We start from the raw sequence: 19,434 nt of genomic DNA, 5'->3' as shown, positions 1-19,434 counted from the left end.
TTCACTCTCCAAAAGTCTGGGTACTAGTCGGTTGTCGCGATGTCAAACAAGATGGCGCATGTTGGTCATTGATTTAAAGTCGGAAGTGCTTCAAATTTATTGCGAATTCGTTCATCAACAGTGTCTATAGAACATATTTAAACTTTTCAAAGTGTGGTATCCTACGTAGAGAATAATATGTCGACTCCAGTGGTTCAAGATAGGAACGATTCAACCAAGGGAGTGAACGGTAAGTGTGCAAGCTAAAATTGGCTGAATTTTGCAAGAAGTACATGTAGGTGTCAAGTCTTGAAGTTAGCTTTTTTATCTTTGCACTTTTTATTTTAAGCTCAGCTTATGCACTGCAGTAGCATTTCAAGCGGATGCTGTAGCAATGAATAGGGAAATGCTTGATTTATGTGCCCCGGTACGGGTAAATGTTAAAATTTAGCGAGTCGTGTCTACCGAGTACGTAAAGCTTTATGGCCACAAATTTTACTTTTAGGGCATTCAGTATATAAGCAATTTATTATGTGGTTAGCAAAGTGCGGTGCTTTTTTACTACACTGTAGTCCAACTATTTTTCATCTGAGCGACCTACAGAATGATGGTCATTATTTGTTTATGACTCGACTCTACGAACTTGTCAGATTGTCAGGTCTGCTGTGATTTTGATGTCTAGTTAGACCGATACTAAAAAGTTTGAACATCACTGAACTTAAACTTTTTTTGGTCTACGGCTTCACTCCACGCGATTTTTCGTCACAAGTTACATGCTTAAAATGAATTGCATATTGTGTAATTAACACTTTGTTGAAAACAAGGTTTTTTTTACATATTAAGACCTTAAAAAAAAAAATTATAAACCTACAGTATTATCTAAAAATGAAATGACTGATTGTCAGCTGCTTGTTTTGATAATGAAGCAATAATTGTTATTTTACCCTAAACCATGCCATTCAAGGAGTCCATCTACAAGAAAATGAAAGACCATTTTTATATAAACTTGCATGTGGATGATTAATTAATCTGATAATATTTTCTTGGACAGTAGATAATTGAAAAGAAAAGGACCAAAAATGGTTCTGGTGCAAGAGTGTTAGTTAATTTACTGTTTCTCATAGTACATACATGTACAGCATGCATGCTTGTGATTTCCTGAAAAACTTAGTCTGAAGGGGGCACAGGAAGTCGTGAAGATATTTTTGGTTGTAGCACTGGGCAATTTTGGAAGTACTTTTGGGGAATAGAAAATTATTTGCTAATGTTTTTAGGTCAGATTATTTCCAAGAAGGGTTTTGCTTTCATCTGTTATGATGTTTGATTAGATTTCATATATTTTTTGGGCAAGGAAATCAAAGTATGTAGTATTTTTTGTTGTCATTGCTTTGTTTATGTTGTCATATGGGTATTTTTAGGTTGTTCAGTCACAGCTTCACATTATTAACTGCCTGTACAAAATCTCATTTAATACAATGACGGCACTCAAACCAAATTTTTTTTTTTACATATTTTAAAGTAACTATAAAATGAGGGTTATAAAGTTTTGATTATATATTGATTTATACATTTCTGTTTAAATATCAATGGATTTAGGTTTAACTCCAAAAGAGCAGTCTCTCCTCGTGGAGATCAGGAAAAGAAAATCAGAGTTGCTGGTTGAAATTCAGGTACAAAACTATTGCAAATTAAACCTTTTTGGTCCCAAGCTTGAAATGGCAAGATACTCTAATAATACAGATCCATTTCACATACAAATTTTTTGATGATAGTATTATCAGGCTATAGGGATGATGAGAGATTTTAAAATCGTCCCAAAATACCTAAGCCTCAAATAGCATATTTACAACGTGAAGATCGTTGAAATATTTAATTCTAGAGCTTAGCATTTTGACGGTTATGAATTTTCTTATCATCCTTACACCCCCAATTCACTATCATCAAATTTTTGCAGATAATCTTCATGTGCCACTTATACTTTTAATAAATGAGAATTATCCATACATTGGGTAAATTCATGAATCAGACTACATTTTGTGCATTATGCACTTAATTTTTTGCCCTTACAGTATTATGTGTAATGAATAAACCCTTTGCCACCACTTCAAACTGTATATTTCTTGTAATGCTACATGTAGTGCTGAAAAGTTTGTGTTATGTAGAGGAGGATCTACTTTACTTTAAGGGAGACCAGAATTAAATTTATGCCACAAAATTGTCAAGTGATTCAACTGATATAGATATACATGAATGTGGGTTGTTGCTTGTTGGAGCATAGACCTTCTTTCTGAAACCTGAGCCTAGAAAACTTGCACTAGTAGTGTTGGATTTCACAGTTAAAATATTACTTTAAGGTCAAGACCAAAGGTGAATTTTGACAATAATTATTATTTTAAAGGCATGATGTATGATCATGAAATATCTGCCATATCTTGAATTACTTAATTTAAGATCTTCACCAGAACTGTTAACCCAGGACCAGCATACCTTCAAAGGATGCTATTCATAAAGCTTACAGCTTTTGTCTTTACCTTACGAATACTGCTTAATTGACATTGAACTACTTATGAAAGGATTGCCATCAAATCACCAATCTGCAAGTTGATTTAATTGATTTTTGCAATGTTCATGATGTTTTGCCAGTTTTTCTCTTATTTTCTCCTTCCTTAGATTCAGTTGAGGCATGCCTGATAATTTTCTTTAACAATGAAGGAAACTGTGTTCTTGAAAAAAGTATGTTGACCTCATGTTCACCACTTATTTGCCTTATTATTATAGCGACTCAAGAACGAGATAGCAGACGTAACAGCAGAAATGGATTCCATAGAACAGCGTGACAATGGGTAATTGAAGTTATTTGCATTTTAGGTCATAAGAATAGACTATGTGTGAAACAATTGAATCATAGTGATGGGAAAATCACCATCATGTAGATGAAGTTATATTTACATGTTTCTTGTGTAGCAAGGAGAACAGTATCATTTGCAGCCAGTATTCAGGACTTGCATGGTTCTTGAAAACTCATGAAAATTTGCCAGATCCTTAAGAAGTCCATGAAGAACAATCAAAATGCATTGTAGGTTTTTTCCCTTTAGAGGTCCTTGAGTATCATTTTATCAGCAGTCTTTGAAAGTTTGAGACTATTGATGGGAAAGAAAACTTGCCACCCAAATATGCCAAGTGCCACAACAGACATAATTTTGATGATGCCAGATATTTGTGATTTGTATCTTTTTGCCTCCCCCCTTCCTAGACAAATGTTATGATGGTTCTGTTGAAAGCAATCTAGAATATTTCTGTTGAATTGTCATTGAAAAATCCTTGAATGGACATATTATCCATCAGAGAGCTTCATTAATAATCCTTATGACTTACCTACATGTATGCTACGGAAACCAGAGATATACATTCGCCGAAACTATTCAGCTGCTAATTATAAGCTTGTGTAATCTTTTGTGAGCTGCTAGAGACTGGACTTAAACGAGTTTTAATTGAGCTGATGTTGTTGTGAATAGTTCTAAGGATGATCCAAGGGCTAAACAGTTATCCACAGGAAAGAAGAAGTTCAACATTGATCCTGATAAGGTGAGTCATTTTTGTGTTCTGCCCTTTACAGAACTATTTGATTGTGAACAGCCTTTATTCACTGGACAACAATTTAACGTACATGTACTACTACTTAAAAGGGAAACCTTGATTATTTCAGTCTACTTCTGGACTTTTTTCTCTGGTGCCATTATGTGCATGAAGATAGCTGTCAGTTTAGGTTTGAGTCAGCTGTTGCACACCAATAACAATCATTTTGCTTTTTGGTTGATTATAGAATTTATATTTAATTTTTTTAGCAATGTGCAGGTCCAGAAAATACTCCCTCCACAGAAGGGATTGGAATTTCCTGGGCGATGGGGGGTTCTGTAAGACCAAAAACTTTAAAGAAATGTGTGAAGCTTTACCGGAATTTCCAGAGGGGTGGGGGGTCTTAGAAAAAAATCCCTTCTGTGGGGGAGATATGGGTATTTTCTGGAACTACACAATGGGGTCAAGGGCTCTTCAGTCATACTCGGCTGTATGTAACAGGTTTTACACTTGATGGCCCTTTATGACAGCCCTGATGAATAATTATCACTGACTGCAACATAGTGTCAGTAAATTTCCAGCACAGCCCAGGGTGGGGGAGGGATCAAACCAAAAAAGCCTGGGGAGGTATATTTTCTTAAAGGACACACTACAACTTTCAAGGATGACAACTTCACTATGCACTCATAATGCACACATAGTTCTTTGACCAATGCAAACTAGTCGACTTCAACATTTTAGGCCACTGTAAAACTCTACATTATGGACAGGTGATTGTCTGGTATTTTATATAAAACTATTTATTGTAATTTCATCCAAAGTTTATTTTTATTTTGTGCCTGGTAATATTCATATGTTGATTATACAGTTGTATAATTGAAGAAACTATTTATCAGAGTCCAAGGAAGTTTGGATAATTCCGGGCAGGGGGGGGGGGTACTCCCTTATATGGGCTATATAGGTATGTGTGGGCCCAAAGGGTAGGGTTTTTCAGCCATTTTAGACTACGAGTAGTCCCTCTTTCACTTAGTCCGTCATCCGTGACACGAAAGAAAACTGTGAGAAAAAAATGGCTGCCTGAAATCCTGGGAGTGAGAAGCACATGAAAGGAGGGAGTACCGCCTTCAAAGCCTAAGAGTTTGCCCTCTCATGGCGAGTGATTTTTCAGTGTAGGATTTCTCATCTTGACGTCCTCTTATTATCGCCTGTTGTCAATAACCCTTGGAGATGTTTTGAATAAAATGACTCTTTTATTCAAGTACCAGGTAGCAAGGCAAAACCATGCCGTGAGAAGTATATCTTTGTCATGGTGTTCGTTAGGCGAAACTGCTAAAGAAGTTTCGAAAAGAAGACAGCAAATATTCAGCAAAGGAGGCATCTTGTAACGACTTTTTTTGGGAAATTTTCAAATGCAGAGTTCAACTGAAAATTTACATTATGTATTTGACATAGGAGATCGTCCATCTGCAGTGACATGTTTGCCAATAGCAGCAGAGAGTTTCAAGTGAAAGTCTGCTTCAATCTTTCAAATGGATGGCAGGAAGGCCAAGCTCAGTCAATTCATATTTACGGAATTGTTCTTCAACAATGCTGTTGACCTAGTGTTAAGCTGCAAAATCACTAACATGCTCACATTCGGGTTTGAGGCGAAAAGCTTTGCCAAAAAAAACATTAGATAAATTCAACTCTTTCCATAGCCTGATGGTAGAATTGCAAGAACATCACAGCCTGTGAGACGCCATTCCAACGCTTTGATTTGCTCTGGTTCCAAAGTTTTTTATTTTCAGAGAGCAAGATTAACATTCCTGCAAGACATCACAGGTACCTCGAATGATGACAACGTGCTGTCAACGCTCCAAGCATAAGCCAATCATATTTTTTTGTTGTGAGAGCAAGGCATAATTCAAAGTCTTAGGCTTAGGCGGTAGTCCCTCCTTTCATGTGCTTCTAGCTCCCAGGATTTCATGCGGCCATTTTTTTCTCAAGGTTTTCTTTCACGTCATGCACAACAGACTAAGCGAAAGAGGGACTACTTGTAGTCTACAGCCATTTTGGTCATAAATAGGATATTGATTTTGGCCATTTTGGTCTTAGGTAGGGTATGGTTTTAGCACTCTAGTCTTGAATCGGGTATGTTCCTTAGAAGAAGCTGCTATTTCATCATTATAAATAAGACCATCAACAAAAGCCTTTCATAACTTATGTTTAGGGCAACTGTGCCAGCTACAGAGGTTACAAATAGGGTATGGAATTGTTGGCCAGGTCATAAATAGGGTAGCCTAAATTGCAGATTTTGGTCATAAATAGGGTAAGGCTTTTAAGAAGTGGGCCGCACACCCCTACCCAACTTTTCTGGGGGTACTCCTCCCCTTGGGGGATAGTCATGGTTCGATTTACTAGGTTCGACCTGAAAATTTCCACACTTGTCTTAGAATGATGCACATGTACATGTGGCTCTACATAGATTCAGATTATTGTTGATTGGTTGCTACTTTTACAGACCTGAAAACTCAAAATCAGGCCAGCATGCGACAATAATCAGAAACACTATATGATATGGGTCCCTTTGGAGCTAATATATTAGGGTATGGATATTGTAATACATGTAGGTGAAACTTGAATACATGTACTCTGAAGTGGGAAAGAATCGAGCAACTAAATATCATACCTCCCCAGGCAGGGGGGACAGCTGTTTAAATACACTATGCAAGCAGATGCAAAATTCATTTATTTTGTTAACCTGCTAACAAATTTGGCACCATATTACAAATGTATAGAGCCATGTCTCATGAGGACTGGGAACTTCCAAATTTATAAATATGAGTGCACTCTAAAAAATGTTCTGATCTAGACCAGTGTCTAGACCACTTTTAGCTATGTGACATTTGCTGGAGAAAACTACAAGCAAAAAGGCGTGTTTCTGCTGAAGATACTGAATGGACAAGTCAAAAAGACTTAATGAGAACAAGGTAAAAAATACCCATCTTTGGCAAATTTAAGCTCAGTTCATGCAGTCAAAACACCAGCTGAGGGTGAAATTGGGATGTTTTAAGGAACCCAAGTGTAAAGCACTCCATACAAGACTAGAAGCACCTTTAATGGCTGTAAGGATTTCTGTTGTTTTAAAAGTAAAGAGGTGGGAGAAATTGAAAACAACATTTTTTTGTCCAGGCAAGTAATATTTCATCTCCATTTGCAAGCAAAATGGCAGTGATTATGAACTCCTACCCACCTTACCCCTCCTGGAACTCCTACATTATGTGGCTTTTGTCAGAAAATTTAAGAGCTACTGTTTGGCCATACAGATATAATTAACATAAGCCAGGCTAAAGGTTGGTCTCTTTGGGAGATACATGACCATGGCCATGTCATGAGTACAGACCTTAACTGCATTTGGTCAAGATTCTTCCATACAGACCTCTGGTTCAGTTAAATAAGAACTCATATTTTGCTATTTGTACTCCAGGGGATCAGTTGAACAGATAACAAGATGGTCCTTTTAAGTGTTCCTACCACATCATTTATTTCACAAACATAGTTCTCGTAATCTTTCATTTTGGACCCATTTCTTGTACTTTAGGGATCATTATTAGTATATACTACTATGGCGCTACACATCAAAATATTAATAAGATATTCACTGTTATTGTAATAGATAACCTTTATAACAGTGTGAATGGTTTTACACATCTATCACTATTCATGGATATTTAGCAGACAGCAAAAACCATATTTTCCTGTAGAAGTGAGGTAAAAAATTGAGATAAATCAGATTGAGGCTTGTGGTATGTTACATTATGCCACCAATTAAAAATTCATTAACATTTGCTGCCAACAGCTGGTGGCAGAATTGTCTATAGATAATCTCTGGATGACACAGTCTTAAATATGTACGGATAAATTTTGCACCAAATATTTTTAATATTAATTAATGTGTAATATAGAGTGTGGCTGAAAAAGAGGAACAACACTATCTCAGGGAATCTCTTGTATTGCACTGAAATTTCACCCAGTTCTGCTTTCTGTATAGGTAGGATTGTTTTCCCCATCATTTATTACCTATCAAGACATTTTACTTTTTTCATTTTTAATTACGTAGAATGACATGGTCTTCCACAAGTTACTATAAATAATAATCATTTTTTCAAGGTCCTTGTTAAATGTTTTGGAACTGAATTTGATTCTGAGAAGATATCGTACATGAAGGTTGACAATTTTTGGTGGTTGGGAAAAATGTAACGACAGTTCAACAGAACAACAAAACATGATGGTTATTTTGGTCACAATTCATGCATTTGCATTGACGCACCACCATCTTGTCAGAAATCAGGAGCTTCATTAACATTTTTTATCAGGCAGGCAACTGGTTTTCACAGGTGGGCAAAACTTTTTGAACTGAAGTTCTTTTTAAGAGAAACTTTTCTCTATATGGTTAAACCAGGTGGGCAAAATCATCCTCACACCCAATCAATTTGCCCGGTGCCTGTGGCCCTTATTGAAAGCCCTGCAGCACTATGTTACTTTTTCTAAATCCAGATTAAACTGAGACAAGATTCAACGAGGCATGACTTACTTTAGCTTACTTGCTTAATCCTTTCCGTATCTTAATCCCCCTCCATTCATCTTATAAGTTTCAATGAGGCATGAGAAGTGTTCAAACTCAGGCTCTAGTTTGACTGCCTGTTCTTAATAATTATTGTGTGACCTCCCAAGCTCGTATATTTTGGCAGCACGTTTGACTGTGTAATGATGATTTTTGACTCATGGAAGAGAGTCAAAGAAACCTGTTGTTTAATTCACATCCCTGTACCCGAGCAGAGTCTTGTCAACCCTCAGTTATGTCTTCTTTGGCTTAGAAAAGAATTTACATGTAATTGCAATAGTTAAAAGTACCTTTTATAAATTTTCTTTTTGTTAAACTTTTTCACAGGGAATGGAATACCTGATATCTAACAACCTGCTAAACAACACTCCAGAGGACATTGCTGACTTTCTTTTCAAGGAAGAAGGGTTAAATAAGACAATGATTGGAAATTATCTTGGAGAAAAGTAAGTTGTGCTTATTTGGACTGCATGACAACATACTGGGAAATTTTTGCTCAAAATCTTGGCAAGTAGAGACAAGGCATGAAAATGGTTGTTGTTCATAACTTGTACTTTTAGTAATGTGTGCTGTACATACCATAATCATTTCCTGCTTGACTGATTTTTATTCTTGGCTTTTAACATCCTTTTGACAACTTTGTCATGGGTTCTACTGATTACTGAGGTAGGAATTCTAAACAGCATCTTGGGTAAGATTCTGTAGGACTACAACAGGCTCCCATGTAGTGCTTCTATAGGCCTGTTCCAGGTTCTTTAAATTTGGCAGGATCCTAAGTATGCATGTACAGTCAGAATTCAAATAATATTAAAGTGAGTTGCCATTTCTATTGAGCATGCTATTAAAGGGAAGTGTCTAGATCTTACAGTATTCTATACCATCGTGTAGTCCTGATCCTGAGGGAGGTTTCTACCAGGGTTTAATAAACTGTATCACAGGTCTACCCTGGCCTACACTAGTGTGTGGTTAGACCAGCATGAAAATGGGTCAGATATCTGTACGACCATCCCAGAAGACATTGCTCTCCTTATAAGTCCTCTCACTGAAAGCGATATGGTTAACAGAATGGAACCTTGTAAATGAACTATACGAATATGCACTTGAGAATATAAAATAATAGCTACTTGTCTGTTCTGGAAAGTTTAGTTAGGATATGATCATTGCTGGGCTATTTTGGGGTAAACTGTAATAGTTTGTAACAGGAGTTCAATTTAGTGATTATTAATTTAATCCACAGCAAAGAATTCAATCTGGAAGTTTTCCGATTGTTTGTTGAGCATCATGATTTCACAGGAAGATCATTAGTAGATGGTCTTAGGTAAGTTCAGTGAGGTAACGTCTGTTACTTAAAGAGACTGAATTTGCAATGGATTCAGGTTAGGTTTTTAACATTTTTTTCTGTAGCATCAGTTGTAATGGCTGATTTGATTGTGCCGTGAAACAAAATGTCTGACATTGCTAGAATGACAAAGTTCTGTCTAAGAAAAGGTGTGTTGCGATGGATAAAAATGTGAACCATATGCAAGAGTGGCCACAACATGAGCAAGACACTAATTACAGTACCTCTCTGCCCAGGTGTACAGTCAAATGGATACCAGAAAATTTAGTAGTGGAGGGTGACCCTGCAATGATCTAGAATCCCACATCAGGGAAAGAAGAAATGTTACCTAGCTTTCACTTAATTTATACTACAAAAACCAAGATAAATTCTGGCAAGATGGAATGTTTTGACCTTAAGTAGACTTAACCAGTTTACCAGAAATGTTGATTCCCAACTTAAGAATGAGAGGTTCTGATTACGTGAGGAAATTCTCCCAAGGAATAAATTATACATGTATATTAATCAAGGAGGAAATTGAAGCTGACCTTGAAATGGCTAGACAATGAAAGCAGAGTTTAACAATGATTTTTTCTTAAATCTTCTTGTAGGCAGTTCTTGTGGAGTTTTCGTCTTCCTGGTGAGGCCCAGAAGATTGATAGAATGATGGAAGCATTCGCAAAGAGATTTTGTGATCAGAACCCTGGAGTGTTTACATCATCTGGTTAGTGAAGTCATAGAGGGAGAGATAAGAAAAATGTCTTTTGTTCCCTTTCTTAAATAGGTTTTGTCAGAGTCCAGTGCTCTATTCTTTAGACTAGTACTATTTTACATTTACATCAAGTTTAATAAGTGGTGTATTTTGACACTCAGATGGACAGTCAGACCTAGATATTTTTTTTAAGAAAAGAGCTTGTGCACATAGTACAGTCTCTTGTAATATTTCTTATTTACATATGATAAGAACACAATCAGGCTCTTAATTTCCACTACCACAACAGTGACAACATCTATGAAATTTAATTAAGTGATGCTGTGATACAGACCGTATCACATGACACAAAGAGTACTTTCTAATTAATGAGTTATCTGGATGGCAAATAAATTTCAAGTAGTTGTCATATCCTTCTGGAAAGTTGAGTATACTGAATTTGGATTGGTTCTCACTCCACAGATACCTGCTATGTTCTAAGTTTCTCACTCATCTTGTTAAACACTAGTCTTCACAACCCAAGTGTAAAAGACAAGGTAAGTGGAATCAATTTTCTTTGAAATTCAAGAAATTCTCCTTGGTCAATCTGAGACTGACAGATATTGTACATGTAATTACTGTGAGATCTTGTCCTTATAAGTAATGTTAATAAAGATCCATGCCTGCTAACTTTGGTTTGCATTTTGTAGCCTACAGTAGAGAGATTCATCCAAATGAACAGAGGCATTAACTGTGGAGAAGATTTACCCACTGACATTCTTGTGGTTGGTACTTGATAATTTGCTCGTAAATATAACAAGCATTATTTTCTTCTGGTCCAGAAAAAATTTTGAAGTAAGAATAAAAGATAGAAAATCTTTTAAGTTGTTATGATATTATAAATAAGATTGTTTTAAGGGAAGGTTCCACTATGCTTACATTAGGCAAGTCTGAGAATTAGGTTAATTTTAGGTATTGGGGAAAGGAATAAGAAGAAGGAAATTAGGTACCGCTAGTTGTTATTGTTACCCTTTGTAAGGAACCACATGTGGAGTAACAAGGGACAGTTCCTTTTTAAACTCGATCACACTTTTTGTTTGTATTGTAGAGTTTATATGAAAGCATCAAACTTGAACAATTCAAGATCCCAGAAGATGATGGAAATGACATAACCAGAACATTTTTCAATCCAGACAGAGAAGGCTGGCTTATAAAGGAAGGTAATGAGATACCTCCCTTTTCTTTCTCAATAAATAAGAGTTTAAATTTCTGATTAATATGACTGTGTTTTTTATTTTCAAGGTGGATTGCACAAAAGTTGGAGAAAACGATACTTTATCTTAAAAGATAATTGCCTTTATTACTTCAAGAATGTAGGGGTATGTATGCCTACAGTGTGTTGAGCTAATATATAGTATATATTTCAATTCATTCCTCTTTGACATTATGTGAAATTGAAATATCTACTCTCAAAGGCTCTGCTGTGACTTTTCAATGTATTTCTTTAAAATAAAAGTAGATTGACCTGGTTGTCTTGTAAAGACAAAAATGTATTAACATTTAATTTTTCTTTCTCTTGACTTTTTGTGTTTCAATATGAAATACATGTATTATTATAATTATTGAGTTCTCAGCCATTTGATATCCAAATGAGGAGACAGGGGTATTCTGCATTGTGTTGAAGACTGTTGACTCCTTTTACCTTGTTGTTGCACCTTCTTAACCAAAGTACTTATTATTACAGGCTCAACTGTAATGACAGCTATTGCCTGGCATTTACAGTTAAATTTAAAATGTTAGTTATGATCATTTGGACTTTTCAATAAGACAATTATTAAAATTTCTTTAAAGGACAAGGAACCCCGTGGTATTATTCCTTTGGAAAATCTTCAAGTGAGGAAAGTTCAAGATGCCAGGAGAAAGGTAATTTTGATGCTAAATACTCCTTCTTAGTGGGTAATGTTTAATAATTTTTATTAATTTTAGAATGTGTAAAATATTGAACTGACAGGATTTTAAATCACCTATCTTATGTCTCTCCAGTACTGCTTTGAAATATATTCTGCGGACAATTCATCTGGACTTATAAAAGCTTGTAAAACAGACTCAGAAGGGAAGGTTGTAGAAGGTTTGTATCATGTCAAGTGAATTAGACAATAGACATGCATGTATTGAGACCGGTGACTCTACTTCCATGTTTTCAGATTAGATATGCCTGCCATGTCCTGAGGAAACATTACTGAACATCTGATCAAACATTTTGGTCGTGTCTTGTCAATAAAATTTGATGCACAAAGTGTGATGTTAGGAGAATCGTTAATTCAAACTGTAGCCTCACTATTCAAGTGGAGCAAGTGCTAGTTTTAGTACTGGTAAAACCTTTTATTGTTATTTTTAAATCACAGATTGCACTAACACTCTTTTGGGCCTTCCTTGCAGGTTTCTGGTATATGAGGGTTTTCGAATTTGCCAGAACTGGTTGGAGCAATGATTTATAATTAGGAGTTTGAAACTCTTTTTTCTCCTGTGATTTTTGTCTTATGATGGGAATGACCAGGAAAAAGTTAAATAATGACAATTAAGTTAATCAAAAGTTAATAAATAGGTGATCTTGTTTCAATATTTAACCCGAAACTACTATCCAATGACATTGTGGTGTATCATTGCAGCAGTATGCTTCCACACAGATTAAAATTCTTTGTAGTTTTGTTGCTCTTGAAACAAATTTAGGCCAGCAAAATTTGTATTTTCCTTTGTTTTAGATTTATTACCATAATCCTAAGTCAAAGGAAAATGCAATATTGATTTAACCAATGATGAATTTTTCAGGGCACCATGATGTTTATCGTATCTGTGCAGTCTCTGAGGAAGAAAGAGAAACCTGGATTGGCTGTGTAAAGTGAGTTGAACCAAATCATCAAACAAACAATTGTTCATGCCATGCATGTGAATGTAGCCTTCCCCTAGCCATTCTAAGGGTGCTTCCCATCCTCTTCAAAGAGCCAACTGATGTGAAATACAGTAAGAGGGTTTTTGATACAGTGGTAGAGAGTTTTGATGTTATCACCTGTTGGTCCAGGGCTCATGCTTTCACCCTGCCTCTTGCTAGGCCAGTTCTTGCAAAGTTCAGGCAAAATTGTCCTCACAGTCGGTCAATTTGCCTGGTGCCCAGCTCTTAATGAAACCTGTGTGACTTTATTATTGTTTGTAATTTGCGATGTCATGAGCTACAATGATGAAATACCAGGGTACTTGACTGATACCGATATTCACTGACTTGTGAACCTTGCTCTGAAAATAGTCATTTTCCTTTTCAGGGCCAGTATGATAGTCGATCCCTTTTATGACATGCTTCAAACAAGGAAAAAGAAGGTCACCCAGGGAGCATTAAACTAATAATACTTAATAGTACAGGAACTTTTTTACAAAATAGTTTGTATAACTCTTTGAATATCTGCCATATCTATACTCATTTAACCCATCCCCCATTCTGCTAGCTGGCACAAAAGCCAGCAAGAAGATTCAGTCATTTCAACTGGTTTTTTTTTTTTCGCATTTCTCTTAATCAAGCTCCAACTTAGTTGGTACATTAGAGCTCTTCCTCTACCTTCGTGTACTATGTTAATTGTTTAAATTGGCCATATCTTTTTAAAAGGCTTTCTAAAAAGCTGATTAAAAATGGTAGACATGTACTTGTAGGCTTGTTATGAAGACATTATCATACTACAGCTAAAATTATTTTAGTCATTTATTTTCACACAAGAACTTTTTGAAATTTTTGGGACCTTTAGATTTTACCACGAGTACGAGATTGAGTGCAAGTACGATTTTCGAATTTCAAACCAGTGACATTTCCAGAGCCCTTACTCGTCATGTTGGTTTTAGGTAAACAGGGTAGCTCATGGGATGAGATGGGTATGTGATGTGATAATGTGAAGCCTGCAAACTAGAATTGAAAAGTCGTACTCGTACTCTATCTCGTACACGTACTCAAATCTAAAGTCCCCTATTAAACAGGTTCACAGTTTTACATAATCTTTGGATTTTGTCATTTAGTGGCATAAGTTTTGAAAATATAATAATACAAAAGTTCTCATGAGGTCTGAAACTACTTTGTAAAATGATTTTTAAAATCCAATCTTTCATCAATCTATGGCATTGTCAGAAAAACAGGACTTATCTCTAAAGTTTTCATCATTCTATCCCTTATGATGTCATAGATCAGCGAAACCTTGGATTACAGTAGTTTCAGGGGTACTTACCATTTACATGGGAAAACCGGAAATTCCAGTTGGAAAATCAAATGGTTCGCACCATTCCAATTGGGAAGCTTCAGAAAATATGGGTTGTGATTTGAGGTGATGCTATTTTTCTGCTCTTTTAAGTCTCTCTAGCTGATGTGGATATACGTTATAGCGATTCCCTCTCCCGCGACGTCATTTAATTGTTTAATGTTTAATGTTTATGCCTAAAATTTCCAACCGGATGGTTTTTGTAAATGGTAAGCACCCCAGGTCTCATTTGAACTTTTGTATTATTATTTTCACTTAACAGTTTAGTTGTCAGGTTTTCTCATTCAGTACTAATCTCAACCAGTAAAGTTATACAGTTAGTCAGCATATTCAGTGCTGCTGCGGAACAATTTTTTTTGTGTGTGACTGTACGAACCCTTTCAGTTAGTGTCCAGAAATCTCATATTTCAAGTATATTGGAAACAAATAGTTCAACATGAAAGTACTACTCAATAGCTTTCATTTGCATGTCCACAAATGAAAGGTGAATATAGAATGATTTAAAACTGTTTAGAAATGACAGATTAAAAGGATTAAGTTATAGTGAAAGTAATCTTCACATTTACGAAATTGCTTACTAATAGCTATTTTAAAGAACCCAGGAAAATGTGACTTTTCTAGACTCAGTTTTATTTACGGGCTTTCGTTACAAAGTGCTGATTCATAACTTCTAAGAGTACTTTTAAAGTTATAAATTTCTGTCAGCAGTTCGCTCGTGATTTGGTCGCTGAGACACTTTGGATATCAACTCATCTCAGAATTTTTAAAACTTATCTTTCTGTGCTATTACATGTAAAGGTTAAGTAACTGTTGTAGTCATTTGCACCTTTTGTATGATTGGTACATAATTTAAGGCAAGAAATCAGTTCACCAAAACATTCATTGGAACCCTCTGTAAATTCAGAATAGAGGTAATCCATTCCTCAAATATTCACTTTTCTAGCCCCAATATTTAAATGCGACTTCTCAGTACGGACCTCCGCACTTTCAATTCTGTGATACTTTTGAGGAGAATTTGTTGAAATATCAAATGCTATTTTCTTTTAGAGATAACTTGCATTTTTCTCAATGTGTGTCTAACTTTGTGGATATACTAGGAGAAATTGAATGTTGATCTAATTAGTTAAGACTGGAATGTTCAACAAGTCAAGGAGGAAGGCTAGGTCTCTATATTTTGGGGCATTCAAAAGCTAATAATGTACATGCAAAAATTTCAGCTGCTGCTTGGCTGAGAGCTCATCAATTAATCCCAAACAGTGCAGAAAGGTGAAGTAGAGTAAAGTGAAGTAAAAATTTAAATGTCTAATATACCGGTATTATTACCAAGTGGTCCAATGATTTTTTCATGCAATTTGGAATACATACACCCTTGTAAATTTTCCCGACTATTTTTTTAGTCTGAAAAATTTACTCTTATTCATTTATTTAAAATTGCACTCGAAATCATTTGATTACCTGTACAAATTGAATAATATTTGTAAGCTGTAGAAGAGAATGAATTGCCAAAGTATGATTGCATAATGACGGCAACTACATCATTTGTTAGAGTTTATTTTCTCAGATTAGCCTGAAGAAGTCTCTTCCTTTTTGTCAGCTTTTCCATGGTGATTCGCAAAATTAAAAAAAAATTCTGGTTGAAATTGCACCAGATTCCAGATCTGAGTGAGGAAAAGTGGGAGAATACTCACGGTCTGTGGTTTTTCAACTTTAGCTTAAAAATTATGAATCTTTCATTAATCTAATAATTTAGTTAGAAGCTCTGAAGTGGAGAAAACTAGCAAGAGTTGTCTCATACGAAATTTCTCTTCGAGTGTTGAAGAATATTTTTCAACACGAGAAGAGAAATTTCGTATCTCCTAGCGGCCATGTAATGTTCTATTTATTACATAAATGCCAATGAGATCCCGAACCATTTCACTTTCGCTGCGAAAGGCACCATTTATTATGTAACCATAGCAACGGTGATCTCTTCGTATGCGATTTCAGGCGTGAAGATATCAGGTTTTCGTGCGGAAGCTCACCTGGTATTTCATTGGTTTTTATATAAGTAAAAAGAACATTGGTTAGGATTCTTTTATAGCTAGAGTCCCTTGTACATACAAGAAGAGCTTATATACAGAAATGGTAGAAAATTATTGTGTTTTGTATTATCCAGCCCACATCAAATAGGGACACTGAAGTTGAAGTGATTAACTTTTGTTTCTGATAGATTTAGAATTGTCTTGCATTACAAATTTAACAACTTGTTTATAAGTCTTATATGGGAAACTCTGATAGACAGTTTTTGGTCTATTTGCAAAATATTTAGAATCAGTTGTGGATGTTTGGTTATTGTTTTTGAAATTAAGGCCTTTTAGGTATCATGAACCCCTCTCCAGAAGAGGTTTCTAAACTTTACCAAGACTTTGACTACAAACGACAAGAATCAAGCTGTACGTATATATGGGTTATTGACCAAGTGTGAGGTCAAGATGGCTGGATATTGGCCAAGTTCTTTTTTTGCGTGTTTATGGACCGAAGCGGAGTCGAGGTCCATAAACATGCAAAAAAGGAACGAGGCCAATATCAAGCCATCTTGGCCGAACAAGCTTGGTCAATAAAGGATTTATTTTATGGCTTTTGAGGAAATTTTTCTTCCGGGACACGGCGGGTAGTCCCGTGCGGGCAAGATAGCTCCATCTTGCCCGCTCGGGTGGTCAATCACAGAGCAGGATTTGGTTCATCTTGCCCGCTCACGGAGCTAGCCATATAATAAAGGAGAATCTTTGTTTACAATATTTGCCTCATTACCATAAGCGATGCAGTTCCTGATGGAGCTACAAAGAAATTAATACTGAATATTGAAAGGGCACAGCACGATTAACTGTCCCAAGGAATTTGAGCGCGATGTATTGAATACCTTTTGTGCGACGAGGTTTTCAAAGCTCAAAATTTTACAAAGAATGTGAGCTCGTTAGCGCTTTTGCCACACAGAAATTTTGATGTTTTTGAAAGCCAATTTCTCCTCGACTACACCCAAAGAGCCAAAAATTTCACCACTTCCTAAGTTTCACAAGCTCTTTAAGTTTTTCAACTAAAATCATGTCTAGCATGATGCCTTCTATGCGCAAAGTCGTATATTAATGCACAGGCAGCCCAAGCTCTCTCTATGAACCACACAAGCAACACAATATGGCATAGAATTATAAGGGTTTATATGGGATTTTCTACAAGATATCCATGGAGGTAGTTGAAAGTGAAAATTCTCAATAAAAATGGCTTACCTTATTCCATACGTGTGTTGTTTGCTCCTGGAATGGTTATTTTATCGATTTAACTTGATTTAAGCGCCTTTTTTGAATTCCGAAGAGAAAACCAGAATTCAAAAAAGTCGGTACACACTCGGCTATTGCCTCGTGTGCCACTTTTTTGTTCTTACCACATTTTTACGTCATCTGTGATCTATTACTGAACAGACGCACGGCAACATGGAATCTATTTGTTAATTAGTACACGCTATGGCGTTTACCATTTGTTAATTTTTCCCATGAACACCAGTACCACGTTTGCGTGGTGAAAGAGGGTGCGGGTAGTGTTGTGATTTGACTATTGAGATAAAGAAAACAGAGCCGTTCATTTTACAAGTTGATTCTAAGAATAGTACAAAAACAAACTTTCAAGTTGCGTACAACCCCGGGCCCTAAAAGAATTCGACTAATTTTTGAAAATCTCATACTTACCAGTGCACCCTGCTCCATATCGCGAAAAAAAGATAGAACAATTCCATACGAACGGTATTGATAATAACCACTGTGGAAGATGTATCCGTACCTAAATGAAGTGTGCGGGAGACTTGCCCGCAATGTGACGTTAATTACAATCACAAGGCCTGCTCGTGCTCAGTCAGAACAGGGCGGAAAAAAGCCACATATAAGCGCCCTGGTCAGAGCTGCCGTCCGCGCTTCTGATGTGATATACAAACAGAACGGGCGTGGCTCGGAAGTAATTGAAGTTTCTGTTCTCTCTCCTTTAAATTTTCTTAGTTAATTCGTGAGAGTATCCCTAGTATGGTGCTTAGGCGCTTTTGGATGTCTCCATCCCTTATTGCTTATTTTTAATTTAGTTGATGTATTTGTTGCGGAGATAAGTGTAGTTTATAAATAAATAACTTATAAAGGTTGGGTTGCAGACTCTAGTGAAAGTGAAGAGTGACGGCTACAATAACTACAAAATTTTCTGATAAATTATCGTTCTAACGCTTAAAAAAAGTGGTAGAGCTCATTGCTCGATGACCAATGGTCTCATGTTTTCCTCTATCCTCAACAATATGCGTCATGGCTTACGCCCACGATCATCACACCAGGGTACATCATCTGAAGAAACATCTTTTATTGAAACGTTCCTAAACCGCAAGTCAAACAGTGGCACAATAACTTCTTTTAACTTTCAGGCTTTGTCTCTCAAAGAAAGAGGTGAGAGCGAACATCGACGTGAATTAAACATTGAAAACTTTAACTTGGATATATTCTCAGTAACCAAAGTCAGGAAGTCAGTTGAGTATTTCTTTGACAAATGATTCTCAAAAAGGGGTTGAGGAGCTACTGCTACTTTTGAAACTGTATAAGCTCTTTAGAAACACTTGCGGTGCACAATAGCGGGACCAGATTCGTCATATTCCTGTTTAGAGATCCACATTTGTTGGAAGGTGGACAGGGAAGCCAAGATGGAGCCTCCGATCCATACGGAGTACTTACGCTCTGGTGGAGCAATGATCTTGATCTTCATGGTGGACGGTGCCAAGGCTGTGATTTCCTTCTGCATTCTGTCAGCAATACCAGGATACATGGTTGAACCCCCGGACAAGACAGTGTTGGCATAGAGATCCTTACGGATGTCAACATCGCACTTCATGATAGAGTTATAAGTTGTTTCATGAATGCCAGAAGCTTCCATGCCAAGGAAGGATGGTTGGAACATGGCCTCGGGACACCTGAAC

General features: G+C 36.4%; 2 protein-coding genes across 2 annotated transcripts in view; one reads left to right on the top strand and one right to left on the bottom strand.

The window, feature by feature from the left end:
• Window positions 1-17,726, top strand: LOC110065152 (cytohesin-1-like). Its single transcript, XM_020772254.2, has 15 exons — window positions 1-229; window positions 1,576-1,649; window positions 2,758-2,822; window positions 3,495-3,564; window positions 8,486-8,604; window positions 9,396-9,476; window positions 10,088-10,200; window positions 10,651-10,724; window positions 10,878-10,952; window positions 11,276-11,387; window positions 11,470-11,546; window positions 12,019-12,090; window positions 12,211-12,295; window positions 12,997-13,066; window positions 13,485-17,726. The coding sequence occupies exons 1-15, from the start codon at window positions 178-180 to the stop codon at window positions 13,561-13,563; spliced, it is 1,218 nt and encodes a 405-aa protein (XP_020627913.1). The 5' UTR covers window positions 1-177; the 3' UTR covers window positions 13,564-17,726.
• Window positions 17,727-18,807: 1,081 nt separating this feature from the next.
• LOC110065227 (actin-3) overlaps window positions 18,808-19,434 on the bottom strand; it is a 2,407-nt gene continuing 1,780 nt past the window's right edge. Inside the window, exon 3 of the mRNA XM_020772337.2 lies at window positions 18,808-19,434. This exon is cut by the window's right edge and continues 398 nt beyond it. Coding sequence (XP_020627996.1) covers window positions 19,068-19,434 — 367 coding nt within the window. The 3' untranslated portion in view covers window positions 18,808-19,067.

The sequence above is a fragment of the Orbicella faveolata genome, unplaced genomic scaffold (genome assembly GCF_042242905.1).
Source record: "Orbicella faveolata isolate gen_17 unplaced genomic scaffold, um_ofav_v1 contig_2, whole genome shotgun sequence".
Lineage (NCBI taxonomy): Eukaryota > Metazoa > Cnidaria > Anthozoa > Scleractinia > Merulinidae > Orbicella > Orbicella faveolata.
The sequence above is the reverse complement of the archived record's forward strand: the minus strand, read 5'-3'. Positions and strand labels throughout refer to the sequence as shown.